This window comes from Hippocampus guttulatus, chromosome 11 (genome assembly GCF_054856545.1).
Source record: "Hippocampus guttulatus isolate MCC_2025c chromosome 11, RoL_Hgut_1.0, whole genome shotgun sequence".
Classification (NCBI taxonomy): Eukaryota; Metazoa; Chordata; class Actinopteri; order Syngnathiformes; family Syngnathidae; genus Hippocampus; species Hippocampus guttulatus.
This window is the reverse complement of record NC_141271.1, coordinates 14,585,938-14,602,002: the sequence shown is the minus strand read 5'-3', so window position 1 is coordinate 14,602,002 and position 16,065 is coordinate 14,585,938. Positions and strand designations below refer to the sequence as shown.

The window sequence follows — 16,065 nt, the reverse complement described above, 5'->3', positions numbered from 1 at the left end:
ATCTGGTTGCATTTTACTTATGATCTGTGTTGTTGCCCAGAATTATAAAACTGGACAAATGACCTTTTAAGAATGGAATTTCGGCTATAAAAATGTGCCAAACCAACGAAGAAAAACAAGCAATAATACACGAAGTTAAAACACCGAAACTCGGCGATCGAGAGCCCATCAGATCACGTGACATTAATCAGTCGTGACCGCGGCCAAGATGTAGAGGAACTCGTGCACGCGCCCCAGGTAGACTTGCCCACAGGTGCGTGTGTTAGTTAACGTGTGCAAATCTCTCTAACTAGGACGCAACTTTGGAAGAAAACACGCACACTAAACACGCACCAGACAGCAGACTTTAGGGAAAAAATGTTGCTGTCACTAGTGAATGTTTCATTGAGGAAGAAAATATGATATCGCGCGGGTAAAGCCTAATTGTCGTTCTAGTTACTTTCCTGGTGGATGGCTTGAGCGCATCTCCGTGGACTCGAAATGGATCCTCACCTAAACAGACCTTGGCACGTTTTGCATCTTATTTGCGGCGTTTTAAGCGTCCTACATGGCTCCGTGGGGGAAATCCCACCTCACCACACGCTGGATGGTGGTGTTGCTGCTGGCGGTGGTGTGACGCTGGTGCCCCCGATCCAGCCGGACGGGCCACAGGCCTACCCGGAGCCCGAAAAGGACAGCTTGCCCGTTTTTACCATGGACTACCCGAGGATCCAAATCCCTTTCGAGATCACTCTGTGGGTGCTGCTAGCCTCTTTTGCCAAGATTGGTAAGTGTGTGTGTGTTTATATATATATGTATATATATATATTCCAAAGATGTAAAATATTGCATGAAAAAGTTAATTTTACCTCACAGAAGTTAAGAAAGTACAGCAGCTGAAACGTACCAAACTGTTTCTTTTCTGCCAGTAATTTACAATCGCTGTTTTGAAAATTTCCGACACCAAAAACTTCTCTTGACCCATTGTCTCCACAAAACACTCTGATCTCAAACAGATTCAAGATGTACCATTAACTTTATTGTAATATTGTTTTACACTGAGTGGCTTCAGATGAATTATTTCATACACATGCATCTGGTGTATCTACCTTAAATCATCATTCTCAAATATTATTATTTTTAGAATTTTGTGTTGAGTGTTTGTACAATTTGTGTCATTCACAACGATACAAATGACAAGGAGAAGAGTTCGGAAGGCAATATACAGTAATTAGCAGATGTGCTAACAATTAGCTTACACAAACAAATGTAACATGACGTCAACTCTGACAAGTTCAAGCTAGATCAACTCCTTTAAATCACCACTTCTCCGGACAGCCTTGATTTCTTGAATACAATGCTGGCATGGAAACAGGATTTTAGAACATTTCTCTCTTCCCCTCAGGCTTCCACGTGTACAATAAGATCACTGTTTGGGTACCCGAGTCCTGCCTGCTGATCAGCGTCGGCCTCATCGTCGGCGCCATCATGCACTCGGTTAACGAGGAGCCCCCCGCCGTGCTGTCCAGCAATGTCTTTTTCCTCTACATGTTGCCGCCCATCGTCCTCGACTCGGGCTACTTCATGCCCATCAGGCCTTTCTTCGAAAACATCGGCACGGTGCGCGTCTGAACAGAATACCCTTGAAGGTCTCACAGTTCCACCGAGGTTAATGTTTCTGTGTGTGCGTAGGTTCTGTGGTTTGCAGTGATCGGTACCCTGTGGAACAGCATCGGTATCGGCATGTCGCTTTTCGCCATATGTCAGATCGAGGCGTTCGGCGTGCAAGACATCAGCCTACAGGAGAACCTATTGTTTGCTGCCATCATTTCAGCCGTGGATCCCGTGGCCGTGCTGAGCGTCTTCGAAGACGTGTCGGTCAACGAGCAGCTCTACATAGTGGTATTCGGAGAGTGTCTCTTTAACGATGCCGTCACCGTGGTGAGTTGTTGATGGTGTTTTCTCCCGTCGGTTAGTGAAAGAATACTTGTTTTGGTGACATCAGAGAATGTGGGTTATGTACAAAAGTTTGCATCATTGTTTTTACCCATCACAAAAGGAACCCTGAGGGGAAGAATCGTTGGCAACAGTAAATTGAACTTTTATTCTTCGGTAAAATCTTTCCTGAGTATGTCGTAGAAGTACCGTCCGTCTTTGTTAATTTGTCTGTCCGAATGTTAGTTGGCAGGCTACTTCCTGGTTCAAGGCTGACTGGACTGTACCATTTGTGATTTCTAAGGTCAAGTGGAAGACTTCCAATGTGACCCAACAACAAAATTACATTTCTCAGACCCCCCCCCCCCCCCAAAAAAGGCAAAATATTGCGTTTGTTTGCTAGTTAGCAGGCTACTTCCTGGTTCATGAAGGCTGATGTGAGCATCACTTTAAATTCTGTTGTCTGTTCGACTCAAATGTCAAAATGCGAACATAAATTCCTTTCCCAAGACATTTGTCCGTTTGCTGGTTCAGGATAACATAAGATGACATGACCGTATCATTCTTGACTCCATTGTGTCTCAAGCGACAAATATTAAATTATACGGATGAAACTTCAATACGTCACTGTGGAGCAGTGCTTCTCAATTTGCTGTTACTATAAAGAAGAAAACATTTTTCAACTTTTCAACTCTCCACCACGACTATAAATAGTCTCTGTATATCCTTGTGTTCTTATTAAAATTAAAACCTAACCAAAAAGAAAAAAAGTCATAAAAGAAGTAAATGCATTCACATTGTTTTCTAGTGTATAACAGAAAATATTTGAAGTGACAACGTAGTGGATATGCAATTACATTTTATTCAAGTACGACCAAAAAAACATTTTCCCTCCGGGTCACTCCACCCTCCATTTACGCTCCGATTTGGCCCCTTTTTATTGTCAAAAGTGTGATGACATAAAAGCTAGACGTACTATTGTGTTTCTCTATTCTTTGTCCTAATGCTTAGCTCAAGTTTCACTGCATTTCTATGGACCATTTTGGTTTGCCGTGTGTACCGGAATGTTTGGTACATCTCGAATTAAACAAGTTGACTAAGGGAAGTAACAGTCACCGTTGACAAACGTTCCGCTTTGCTGTTGGGAATTTATTTGCTCAGATGTCGCCAAACCAGTTTCTGAGGTCACTCTCGCAAATGTTATGGGAGGAGTTTTCACGCAAATCAATCCGAAACTGGACTGCTGAGACTTAAATTATCCCTCTCCCATCCCACAGTGCACCCCCCCCGCCCCTTCTTATTGTAGTCAAATACCGTCAACAACCTGTTTGGCGTGGCTACTCGTCTTCAATAGCCAAACACTGAAGAAAGAGGCCACTTAATGCCACTTTATTAGGTACACTTTAGGTACACTGTACTGTATGACTCAAAAGACGGTTGGCCAAGTTTACTTCACACCTGACCTTTAAAAAAAAACAGGCAATTTTTTTTCCAAAATTGTAAAATAAATTCTATATTTTTTCCCAATTTTTCAAAATGTTTTTTGAGACATCGAGAACAATTTAAAAACCCCTGTTGATTTATGCCAAAAGCATATCAGGTTAGCTGACCTCCATAAATGGGCATACAGTAATTTGAATAGAATTGTATTTAATTGTGAGAACTGTGACATATGATATTGCATTGATATACAGTATAGCATCATATAACCTATCAATACTTGATGTGATAAAAATTGACATTGCGATGTATGGGATCATATGATATGCCAATATCACTTGCATGGATAGAGCTGATTTTATTCCAATGTACCGATTATTGTGCAATTGCCGTATCATGATGTCATTGTTATCGTTGCTAAAATTTCACAGTAGCTTCATACCACAAGATACTCTGCGGCGATTCACCTGCATCTGTCATTGCAGGTGTTGTACAACATGTTCAACTTTGTGGCGGAAATGCCAGTGGTGGAACCGGTGGATGTGTTCCTGGGCGTGGCCCGCTTCTTCGTGGTGGGCTTGGGCGGCATGGGCTTCGGCGTGCTGTTCGGCTTCGTGGCAGCCTTCACCACCAGGTTCACCTCCAAGGTGCGGGAGATCGAGCCGCTCTTCATCTTCATGTACAGCTACCTGGCCTACCTGGTGGCCGAGCTCTTTGCCATCTCGTCCATCATGGCGTGAGTAGACGTCGATGATCATCAACGTAGTTGTTCACTTATGAATCGACAATGGTGTGTGGGGCCAAGTTCACTTTGCTTTGTACCGTATTTTCCGCACTAAAAGGCGCACCTAAAAGCCTTCCATTTTCTTAAAAGCTCACAGTGCGCCTTAAAATCTGATGCGCTTTGTGTATGGTCATTACGGTAATATTTCTTTCGACCCCCAAAATGGCTCCTTGCTCGAGACATGCTGACAAGGCAGAGTTCAAACTTAAGGCGATCGATTACGCGGTTGAACGCGGGAATAGAGCAGCGGCAAGAGAGTTCAACGTTAACGAGTCAATGTTATAACTTACTGACATCTGATTGCTCTGTTGGTGTTTCCTCGAGCGTAGCTCCATCTAGTGAAGGCATTGTAGATTGCATCTTATAATGCAGTGCGCCCAATATATGAAAAAAATTACTAAGTAGGCCATTCATTGAAGGTGCGCCTCATAATCCAGTGCCCCTTTTAGTGTGGAAAATGCGGTAAATTTAGTGCATCAATCAGGTCATTTGTGAACCAAGGTTCTGCTATATCTGTTATCAAATGTTGGGAGTAAAAGTACAGTGCACTGGTTTTAATACATATTTCCTTCATTGGCAGCATCGTGACGTGCGCCCTCACCATGAAGTACTATGTGGAGGAAAACGTCTCTCAGCGCTCGTGCACCACCATCCGCCACGTGGTCAAGATGCTGGGCTCCATTTCGGAAACGCTGATTTTCTTCTTCCTGGGCGTGGTCACCATCACGACGGAGCATGAGTTGAACTGGGGCTACATCCTCTTCACGCTGCTCTTCGCCTTTCTATGGAGGGGCCTTGGTAAGGAACGGTGGGGGGGGCGAGAAGACGTCGTGCAGAACATATCAGCCCCCAAACATCGGATATCGATACTGGGCTAATACAAATGATCAATATTATACGCTTTTTTTTTTTTTTTGCATTGTTATATTCCTGATAGTGTTGCAATAGCAAATACATCCTGGAGGTGATACAAAATATTCATATTGTAATAGGTTTCATGGTTAGATCTCAAGGCTCAGATATCAATAGTAGGGATGATGCGAAATATTGATATCATAGAAGGGGAGCATTGTTGTCTCTCAGGGTAGCTTGTAATATCAATCACCTCCACCAACCCTCCACCTCTCTCTTGCAGGTGTCTTGGTGCTGACTCAAATCATCAACCCCTTTCGCACCATCCCCTTCAACCTAAAGGATCAATTTGGTCTGGCCTACGGTGGCCTGCGAGGGGCAATTTCCTTCGCCTTGGCCTTCACATTGCCGGATAACATCGGGCGCAAGCAACTTTTTGTCACCGCCACCATCGCCATCATCATCTTTACTGTCTTTCTGCAGGTATGGACCAACCTGTTCTTTTTTAAAATTAATATTCAGGTACACATTGTCTAACCTCTTGCTGGTAATCCAATATGGTGCCTTTACAAGCATAGCAATGCTTGGTTTTGGCTTTCACAGAAGTGTTTATTTAACATTTGCTCCATATGTCTTACACGTTGTCCCTCTCACGTCACAAATGAAGTTAACAAAAAACGAGCTCTCAGCATGATGCAGTGCAGTTCTACACCATTGGTGCTTAATGGCTACAAATGATGGAAAAATAGACTTTTTAGTCCTGTATTGTATTTAAAGAGTTGAGTTAGGGACAATCATGCAAAATATGAAATGCATTATACAACATTGTTGGAGTCTCAGTTGCTTTGAGTGGTGTGAAACTTGGCAACGAAAAGTCAATTTCTTGTCTTTCGGTGTCTCATGATGACAATGACGACGTCGTTACACACGGGCGGGTTAAAGCAAGCTTTGTTTTCGCTCCTCGTGCTTGCAGGGGATCAGCATCCGGCCTTTGATCGAGTACATTAACGTGCGCAGAACCAACCGCAATTTGGACACCATCAACGCTGAAATTCACTGCAGAGTAGGAGACACATTATGTATGTGTGAAAGTTTTGGTGTCTGTGTTTGTATATTAACAAATCCTGCTTTGTGGTATCAGCTGATGGAACACACCATCGCTGGTATCGAGGACCTGTGCGGACAGTGGAGTCACTTCTACTGGAAGGACAAGTGAGACTTACTGACATACTTGAGTGAAACTTCTGCTCCCCCCCCAATGATGCCTGACATTGTCTGCTCTAGCACAGTGTGGGATGTTTGGATGTGGTGTCATGTTCACATCACAGGCCAGACTGGTTTTTATCTTCCTCATCGTCAGTTGGCTCATTGAAGCTCTTAACATTTTTACCAGGGGCCTGCAAACAAATCTTAAAAGGCCACAAATATTTTTTTGAAGTGGTCAAGCGTCCATTTATTAAAGTCGGTCAGGCACGCGCGATGAGACTGTAATATTCAAAACAAAATATCCGTTGCATTAAAACCAACAATAAAAAATGTAACCTTGAATAAAATAACTCAATTTTAAATTAAAATAGAAGATAGAATGAAGCAAAATACAACCCCTGCTTTCAATCAAGCCATATGAACTATTGCACACGTTTAAATACTTCGTCTTTTTAAATATCAAAACAAAACCCGCAAGAAAGAAGGAAAATGTCTGTCTGTTTTATTATTCAGGGACTTCAAGCTTCAAACATGCGAGGACAAATAATTTCATCAACAAATGCGTACACTGACAAAGCTGGTAGCAACATTTAATAGGCCTTTCTGCATTCTACTCTTATTTTGAAAGACAAAACCCACTACATCCGGTGGTAGATTGAAGCCAACTTCCTGTTTAATCACAATGCTAACTCACTTATGAATGGTACTTAAAACACTTTTAATACTGCCACATTTTACGTTACTTGAGCCATTGGTGGTATGCAGGCTCCTTCTATGAGCGAAGGAATCACAGAATTAAATGTTCATACTGAAAATGCTGTTCCCGTGGCTTAAACATTTTTTAAAATTTTTATTTTTGATTAAAGGAGGATAGTACAATTGATAAATTGAGTTGTATTTAACGTTTTAAAGAGAGTCCTTTTTTGGGTTTTTTTTTTAACCTGCAGGACAAAATTGTAGGTGGCAAGTCTACATAAAATAAAGGACAACAATGTCGGCTCGATGAAATGAATGGAAATTCATAATTCATGCAAAATTCATGCCTTTATTTCTTTTTTCTTCTTTCTTTCTCTTTTTCTGTCTTTCTTTTCACCGTCAGGTTCATGAAGTTCAACACTCGCATCCTGCGTCGGATCCTGATCCGGGACAACCGTGCCGAGTCGAGCATCGTGGCGCTGTACAAGAAGCTGGAGCTGCAGAACGCCATGGAGATCCTGGACACGGTGTCGGGAGACATCAGCGCTGCCCCATCCATCGTCTCTCTGCAGTATGATGCCATCTTTTTTTTTTTTTTTAACCTCCCTTTAGTGTGTTGTAACGGAGTGGTAAGATTCGCTCAAAAATGTTTCAGTGAGGAGAAGAAAGGTCCCACTAAGCCTAAGAGGAAATTCCTGGCCACTGACCTGAGGAACATGCATGACCTTCTGGCCAAGAACATGTACAAGATCAGACAAAGGGTGAGCTTTTTGTTTGCGTGTTTACTTATGAAGACATGAGGATACACCTATTCACAAAAATATGTTAAATCATAGTCAACACAGTGGTGAACATGTTTGTCTCACAGTTCTGAGGGGACTCAAATCTGACACGTACGCCTTATCAGATGACACTACAATTTGGTTTAATAACTTTATCAACATCAAAGTTTTTTCACTGTCGTTTTTTTTTTCTTCACCAAAATGCTGAGAGTGTTTATGCTTAAAATGGTGCTAAGAAGCTCATTATTGTTGGCTCCTCCCATCAGACGACATCATACACCAGCAAGCATGCGCTGCCCAATGACAGCCACACCAAAGAGATTCTCATCCGGCGCCACTCCAGCATCCGGCGCAGCCTCCGCCCGGGAAGCTTCCAAACGGCAGTAAATTGTGACACGCTCACATGATGTGGTTGTGTCCTCTCTGTAAATAATCAATGTATCCTTTTTTTTTTTTTTTTAAAGTTGGTGCCCAAATCGCACAAGTACTTCTCACTTCCTGCTGGGAAGAACCTGGACTCGAATTTCCCACCTGTGAGGCAGAGCGACACTGGTACATTTTTTTTTCCTTTTCACTTATTTAAGTGGAACAACATAATCTAGCTCACAGGTGTCCTACTCAAGGCCCGGGGGCCAGATCTGGCCCGGCACATCATTCTATGTGGCCCGCGAAAGCTATGTCAACTTTCATGATGCTTCCTAAAATCTACCAAAATTTCAAATTCTCATTTGTAATAATTAAGAGTGATACAGTAAGCATGTTCTTGTTACCAAACCCCTCATTACAGTAACTTCAACAATTGGTGAATAAACCGTTATTATTGACTTTTTTTTACATGGTTTCAGTCATAACGGCCCTCAAGGGGAACTGTACATTTTAAAATTTTGACTGTTTCGCTTCCAGACGACCGCGAAGCCATGTCGGACTTTTCGTTCCCCGCCAGACGCTCTCACTTGGCCCCGCCCTCACGCTCGTCATCCAGGGCAGCGCTTCCTCTGCAGCGGCTGGACACGTTGGAGGAAGTTCCTTCCGTGGACTTCCTGGACGAAAGACGGCCCCAGAGGGGTCTAGCTAGACCACATTCTACGTCCGTGGAGCCTCGCCGCCACGTAGACCCGTCAGAAAAAAAAAATGACAACAGAGGCGGCTCCACTGTGGCTCCTGCCTGGGCCACGGAACCTCGAGACGAAACCGCTCGGAATCCTCTGCTCAGAAGGCCTCAATGGAAGCCCAAAAAGTGAAGACATCACCACATGCAACATCGACACCGCATGGCCTTTTCGTTTTTTTTTTTTTTTTTTAAAACAACAACTATGCAACTTAAACTGAGAGAACAATGAACATTGTGGTCCATATTGAAAAGTTTAGGAATTTAATCTGTCTCTAGTATTTTTGTAATGTATTTAACTTTTTTAAGGTGAGTATTGTGTGTGTTATTTTTAACTAAATATACCAGTAAATATTGTTTTTAATTCATTGTTTTGTGTGGATTTTACTTTTTTTTTTTTTCCATTTGAGCTGCTGCTTGTGTATATCAGAGCGCTGAGGAGTATTTGAATGAATGATCTATTTTGGGGGAAAAAATGAATGACTGTGACGGCTTTGGATATAAAAAAAAGTTTCCACATTTAATAGTAGTGCAAATCTAAACTGTAATTGATAAAAGTGACATGTCAAGAAGTATTGCAAAATACTAATTTGATGACATTACATTGCGGACATCCCATTCATTCATTTTTTAAAAGAAATCTGGGTTTAGTGGGGTATTTGGGGCGCTGGCATATTGAACCTGTGCCAGCACCACTACATGACTAGTGCAGTGATTTAAAAAGTCTTTTAATAATACGAATGTTTTGAGTTTTTGTTTTCAGCATTGTAAGATAGGTTTTTGATAAAAGTCTCATTGTTTTTTGTCAACATAATATTGATACATGTTTTTAAAACTTGCATCTTTTACCAGAAGAGCCCGGGAACATGTATGCCTCGATTTCCAACATTAAAACAAAAATTCATTGATTTTAAAACTATTTGTTTCCGAAGAGAAACACTTCCGCCTTTCTCAGTGACGTCATAGTTGATACCAACCATTCATGTCACCGCGGGGTACTCACACCGGTCTACTCGGATTATTTATGTACAAAACACGAATAATGACGCTCCCGGCATGTCGGTGAAAAATTACTTTACTGTACGTATTATTACTTGCCTTTGTTCGCGCTATATTTGCTTTTCAAGACGATGCAAACCGAATCATTTGTAGGTTACCCCTTTGAGGGACAACCGCCGCACCTTAGACTTGCAAATTGGCTCCCAAGTGGGACGGGACTTCCGCGTTGCCGGCAGGCGTGTGGTCACAGAGGGAAGATGAACAACCACAAATGTAGTACTTTGTATCAGAAACTCCGAACACGGACGAGGATTCTTCACTGTATCTATGTGGTTGGCTTCATGGTGAGTAAAGTGACACACTTGAATGTTTTTTGGTCTTTGCACACACACTCTACCTCAGTGTGGAAAACAATGCTCACGCATAAATGGACATGTTTTAATTGAAATGCTCATCTGAGTTGTAGATGCTTATACGTATAGTACAGTATTTGCCTTTGGTGAGTTTGGCCAACCTAAAGTCGCCATGCAGGTGATGTTGCACATTACAGGTTGCCTTGGCAACACAAAGAGTGCACTCTGAGGATCTCCTGTTCAAAAGCATCCCTGTCACTAAAATGTGTTGCAGTTTGAGGCAGATCTCCTCTCGTATTGGACAAACCAACGTAATGGCAAAATGTGATTATACCCATTCTTTTCCATCAGGATGACGACTAACTTTGTACGGTGGCAACCTTGCAAACCCTGCATTCATCTAATTAAAGGTGGCGAGAATAAGTCAAGCCACTGGGGTCAGTAATGGTGGAAAATAAAGTGAAGCGGTCCCGTCAGAAGACCTAATGACTTGCCATGAGGCTTCAATCAAGAGTTTTACAACAGCTAAGCATCTGCTCTAATCTCAGCAATGCACGACAAATGAAAACAAGGCTGAGCTTCCTTTTCCAGAGCGTTAGCTTCTGATTTTTGATGTTTCAGGTGGCTAGTTAACCTCCAATTTGTCCATATTTAGAACCATGTCTTCGCCTAATGGAAATAGAAGGTCACATTCTAGCCTTCTTAAATGTCAGGTGTGTGTGTGTGCGGGGGGTGAAGCTATGGGGGTACCTTTAATGATGTGTGACATCATTGAAGCTACAGGTGGAGATACAGCTTGGAGTAGTTGCTAGCCAATCACAGGCCACATTTAGATGAGGGCGCAACCCATTAATCATGCAGCCGATTTCATTGGCAGATATTAGCTCTTTTAAAATCAACAAAAATCGTCGGGTTTTTTTTTAACACAAGAAGACGTTGCAACATAAACAACAATAATGGCATTCACTCATAACCTCCCACCCAAAGGAAAGAGCTGATTTTTGTAGATTTTTCTCTCTGTTAAGTTTAACAAATTCTAAATGGTGAAGTATTGTAAAACTGTTAAATGATCTGTAATTCATATATTTATTGTTGTAAAAATTCAGGGACCAAAAAGAAAAGCATTTTATTTACCTGGAAGTGAACCACTGCATATTAAAACCTTGTTTAGTTGACACTTAATCTGATGACAAATCCAAAGTTTTATTTTATTTATTTTTTTTGTATTTTTTTGGTAGGACTTGTTTGGCGTGAGCATGATCATCCCACTGTTGAGCCATCACGTCAAAGCGCTCGGAGCAAGTCCTACTGTTGCTGGTATTGTTGGTAAGAAGTAGCCATTACTCACTCAGCAGTCATGAACAGTACATTGCATCACTTTGATTATGTTTTTTTAATGCAGTTCAGTCCATATGTACAGTGGATATAAAAAAAAACAATCTGCACGTCCCTGTCCCTTTTTTTTGTGGTGACTTCATCAATGGGGGGATTTTGAACAGTTCTAATTAGTTGTCAGTGTTAGTACAAAACTTTCAGACTTCTGTTACAAAGCAAACACTGTCAAGAAAAGTCCACTCGAAAATCTAAACTTTTGATTCTCTCTTTCATGTGTCACTGCAACTTGACCTAATTTCTCTTTTTCTTTCATATCTTATTTTATCCACCCCAATCTTATTTTGTTTGGACCTAACTTCTCTTTTTCTTGTGTATTTTATTTTATTCCCCTGAATGTAATTTTCTTTTGTTTTCAGGGTCCACATATGGCGTCTTACAGTTGTTCTCAAGCACAATCGTGGTGAGGATCAACTTGTATTGTTTTCCCCTTTCTCGATTTGTCTGCTTATGAGGCACGGTCCAAAATGGTTGCGCGTGCTGTCGTCTCTGGTAACAATATACAGTGGTCAAAAATGACGATGCTCGCACTCATAAGCACGCTTCCGGGCAAGCAGTGCATGGGCCATTGTCATGCACAACATAGACATTTTCTCAGCTCGAGGAAAAAAAATAAATACTCGTAAAAACCTGGGGGGAAAAAAAAAGCCACCGAGTTAAGTGTTCCATCTGATGCGAGTTTCTCAGGCCTCTGCTCAGCTCCTGACTTGGGTGTAATTGCGGCGGGTCATGCGACCAATTAGCCATATAAGGAGACGTCTGTTGCTCCCTCCGGCGGAATCTTGAGCTTCCAAGAGCCTGCATGTGGAACACGCCAACCTCACTCTGTTCTTATTGCATTATTTGTGTGAGTGTGTGTGTGTGTTTGAGATCGAATGGAAATTGAATACAACTGTCTGTGCAGTTGCCTTAACAAGAAATACAAAGTCTCCACTATTTCTGTCTCAATTCCCCCTGGTGCATTTACGAGACACTACATTAGGAACACCTATCGATGAGATGCCGTAAAAGGTCCCAATTGGTCGCTGGAAGTGTCATCAACTTAGGGCTAAATTCAAATCGACATTGCAATTCAGTCAGACAAACATTCCGAAGGTTGCAATTTTGAAAAACGAAAAAAAAAAAACTGATTTATTTGATCACCCTGTATGTTTATTTTATTTATATGTATGCAGTCTCTATTATTTACATATCGTGTGTCTATTTGTGTGTGAGCATGAGTATGTGTTTCATTCTCCGTCTGTGTGATCGGCGGTTTTCAGGGCAGCTGGAGCGACGTGGTGGGCCGTCGCCGGTCGCTGCTGACTTGCTTGCTGCTGAGCGCTTTCGGCTACGCCCTGCTGGGAATGTCCACCAGCATCTCTTTGTTCGTGCTCTCGCGGATCCCCGTGGGTAAGTGGCAAAGCACTTGAGACGTTACCCGTCAGTTACACATTTACATTTGAGCCGTGTGGATAACTCGAGGAGAAAGTGCTCACAGCCAGTCCCCAACCTTCTACTCTCCAAAGCCAGTTTCCCTTTGTAGCGCCTGAGAAAGTAGAAGTAGCACAAGGCAAATGGAAAATATTTATTTCACTGGTCGGGATTACATGAGTAGCCATTGTGAGTTCCTAGGAATGTCGGAGAAGGCAAATGTAAACACTTGCTGTAGCAATAAAGTGTCGATAGTTGTATGTATCCTCCATTCTTAAATCATTGTCGATAATTGCCGTAATCCATGTCAGTCATTGCCGTAATCCGTGTCTTCACACTGATGCACGTCATTCATTTTTAAGGACAAGATACGGTAAAAGAGTATTTTAGCAAATGGGATTTCAGAAATGTGCATCAAAATGGACGCCCTTTGCATTTGTCAAAATTCAAGAAGTGGCTCTGAGTTTCGAAAAGTTGCTGACGCCTATTTTCAAGATCACATCAGAACAAATTAGATTCACTTACAGTATGTTTTTAATACATTTCACGTTTATTGTTATTGTTAGGGGGAGGAGTAGTAGTTGGAGAGAACTTTCATAAAAATAAAAATAAATGCCCAGGGTAAACTTGCTGCTTTTACCTGTATTATTGTTACCCAAAAATGTATTGTACATCTCGAGTTTTATTAGCAATATTTATTTTCATTTCACTTTTTAGATACAGCACAGCATTGAAAATACTTAAAAAAAAAAAAATGAATAATGAATTCAAAGTGTTTTCTTTGTCAGCAGCACTACTTGTAAAGTAGGCAGGGAGTTGTGGTCACAACCACTCAGACAAAGCTGGGGGGGGGAAGGGGGGGACCCCAACTCATGAATGTAATTGTGTGTTTGTTAATGTTGCCGGCCTGTGGCCTGTGGCCTGTCGCCTGTCTCCCGTCTCAGGACTGTTCAAGCACTCCCTGTCCATCTGCAGAGCCCTGCTGTCCGACTTGGTGTCCGAGGCAGAGCGCCCCCTGGTGATGGGTCACTTCAACGCCGCCTCCAGCGTGGGCTTCATTCTGGGTCCCGTGGTAGGTGGCTACTTGACGGAGCACGAGGGCGGCTTCTACACCTCCGCCTTCGCCTGTGCCACCATCTTTCTCATCAATGCTGGTGCGTGACTGTATGAAGATTTCAAGCGCATACATAGAAACCTTTCATGCTCCTATTTCCGGTGCTCATATCTTTCAAAAATAAGTGTTCCTCAGTTTTGGATCGTTTCAAACCTCATGTGGCAAATTAATTTTAATATAAAGGTTCCAAAGTATTTATTTATTTCGAATGTACACCATCCTTCTGTCCTCATTTCGATTAGACCATTGGATGAGTTTCCTTTTCCATGCGACAAAGGTTAAAAGAAGTTCTCGCAGGCAAGTCCAAGTCGTCACGAAGCCCTCACAAATGCCACCTATGGACAGCGGGCCCTTCAAAATTCCTGCCGGGATTTTCGAGCTACATGCTCCGACCTAATCTCACATGCGCACTTTCTCCACCAACAAGCCAAAAAGCTTTGAGTTCTGCAGAAATGGAGTGCTTGATTGGTGTGTGTCTCATTGCAGGTTTGGTATGGCTGCTTCCATGGGGCGACATTCTCCTGCACTGTAACGGCGCCGATAACTCCAGCAAATCAGTCAGCAACGGTTGCTCCACGAAGAGCCACGCCCCAGCATGGGCCGACCCAGACCGGGAAGTTCCGAGGAAGCGGGCGTTCCCGCCGCAGCCCGGCTGGCGACAGCTGTCCTCGGTGGGCTCCAGGATCCGCATGGTGGCCTCATCCGACATGTGGGACCTGTTTCTGGTGCGCCTGCTGATGGCCGTGGCCATCATGCTCTACTACAGCAACTTCTCGCTGGCCATGGAGGAGCGTTTCTCGCTCAAGCCCAAGATGACGGGCTACCTCATCAGCTACAGCAGCACTCTGGGGGCGCTGGCCGGCTTCCTGGTGGGACCCGTCACCCAGTTGTACGGCAACAACATGGCCGCCCTCCTGCTGCACGCCACTCTCCTGACGTGCCTGCTCATCTCACTGTATGCCACCGCGCAGGGCGTGTGGCAGGTGCTGCTCACCTCAACCTTCTTCGCCATCTCCACCACGGTCGGGCGCACGAGCATCACCGACCTGGAGCTGCGGAGAGGAGCGGCGCGGGCCAGCGGGACTCTGATCGGCGCCGGACAGTCGGTGACAGCCGTGGGACGCGTGCTGGCCCCTCTGCTCTCGGGTGTCACCCAGGAGTTCAGCCCCTGCGGCCCCCCCAGTCTGGGGGTGCTGCTGGCTCTGGCGGCGGTGGGCGTGCTGCTCGTTCGGATCCCCAAATGGAACCAGACAGGGCAGGAAAAAATGGCAACTAAAATAGCGTAAAAAAAAAAAAAAGACTGGACTTTTCTCCAAAGCGCTGAACTACAATTGTTCTTTTTTTTTCTCGAGTGTACAGATTTGATTAGAGGGGGTTTTATATATTTAAAACTATTTTTATGACTTTGGTACTTTTTCAGCTGTATTATAAGAACCACTCTGTGCGGAATCTCTGCTGTATGACACAAAATAACCACGGAATCTGAGGCTGCGTTCGGAATTGTTCACTCCTTCACTCCCTAGTGATGCCTTGACTTACAAGTTTAATGTGTTCCATGACCATGCTGGTGACTCAAAACACCTATCTTACAATGCCGAAAACAAAAAACTCAAAACATTCGTCATTATTTCATTCACAAGATGCATTTGTTACTCTCTTGTTTTCCCTCATCAGATTTTTTTTTAATCTTTATTGAACAAGTCAGAATACAATTCTCAGCAAACAGAAAACAAAACGAACGTGCTACCAATACGTACACATTACAAACGTTTAAACAAATCCATCCATCCATTTCCCGAACCGCTTGATCCTCACTAGGGTCGCGGGGGGTGCTGGAGCCTATCCCAGCCATCTCCGGGCAGTAGGCGGGGGACACCCTGAATCAGTTGCCAGCCAATCGCAGGGCACACAGAGACGAACAACCATCCACGCCCACACTCACACCTAGGGACAATTTAGAGTGTCCAATCAGCCTGACATGCATGTTTTTGGAATGTGGGAGGAAACCGGAG

The 16,065-nt window shown here is 43.3% G+C and overlaps 2 protein-coding genes across 4 annotated transcripts; both read left to right on the top strand.

Moving 5' to 3' along the window:
- Positions 1 to 238: 238 nt before the first annotated feature.
- slc9a2 (solute carrier family 9 member 2) lies at positions 239 to 9,698 on the top strand. Of its 3 annotated transcripts, none has more exons than XM_086123889.1 (13): positions 239 to 766; positions 1,385 to 1,599; positions 1,672 to 1,920; positions 3,840 to 4,090; positions 4,719 to 4,936; positions 5,274 to 5,473; positions 5,964 to 6,053; positions 6,132 to 6,202; positions 7,296 to 7,463; positions 7,548 to 7,653; positions 7,941 to 8,054; positions 8,139 to 8,226; positions 8,578 to 9,698. In XM_086123889.1, the coding sequence occupies exons 1-13, from the start codon at positions 481 to 483 to the stop codon at positions 8,913 to 8,915; spliced, it is 2,394 nt and encodes a 797-aa protein (XP_085980015.1). In that variant the 5' UTR covers positions 239 to 480; the 3' UTR covers positions 8,916 to 9,698. The 3 variants fall into 3 exon arrangements, with proteins under 3 accessions (XP_085980015.1, XP_085980014.1, XP_085980013.1); XM_086123888.1 differs by having other exon boundaries at positions 7,941 to 8,057; XM_086123887.1 differs by having other exon boundaries at positions 7,296 to 7,653; positions 7,941 to 8,057.
- Positions 9,699 to 10,011: 313 nt separating this feature from the next.
- slc67a2 (solute carrier family 67 member 2) lies at positions 10,012 to 15,652 on the top strand. The gene is made up of 6 exons (XM_086123873.1): positions 10,012 to 10,125; positions 11,373 to 11,460; positions 11,886 to 11,929; positions 12,789 to 12,918; positions 13,884 to 14,093; positions 14,540 to 15,652. The coding sequence occupies exons 1-6, from the start codon at positions 10,039 to 10,041 to the stop codon at positions 15,337 to 15,339; spliced, it is 1,359 nt and encodes a 452-aa protein (XP_085979999.1). The 5' UTR covers positions 10,012 to 10,038; the 3' UTR covers positions 15,340 to 15,652.
- The last annotated feature ends 413 nt before the right edge of the window (positions 15,653 to 16,065 follow it).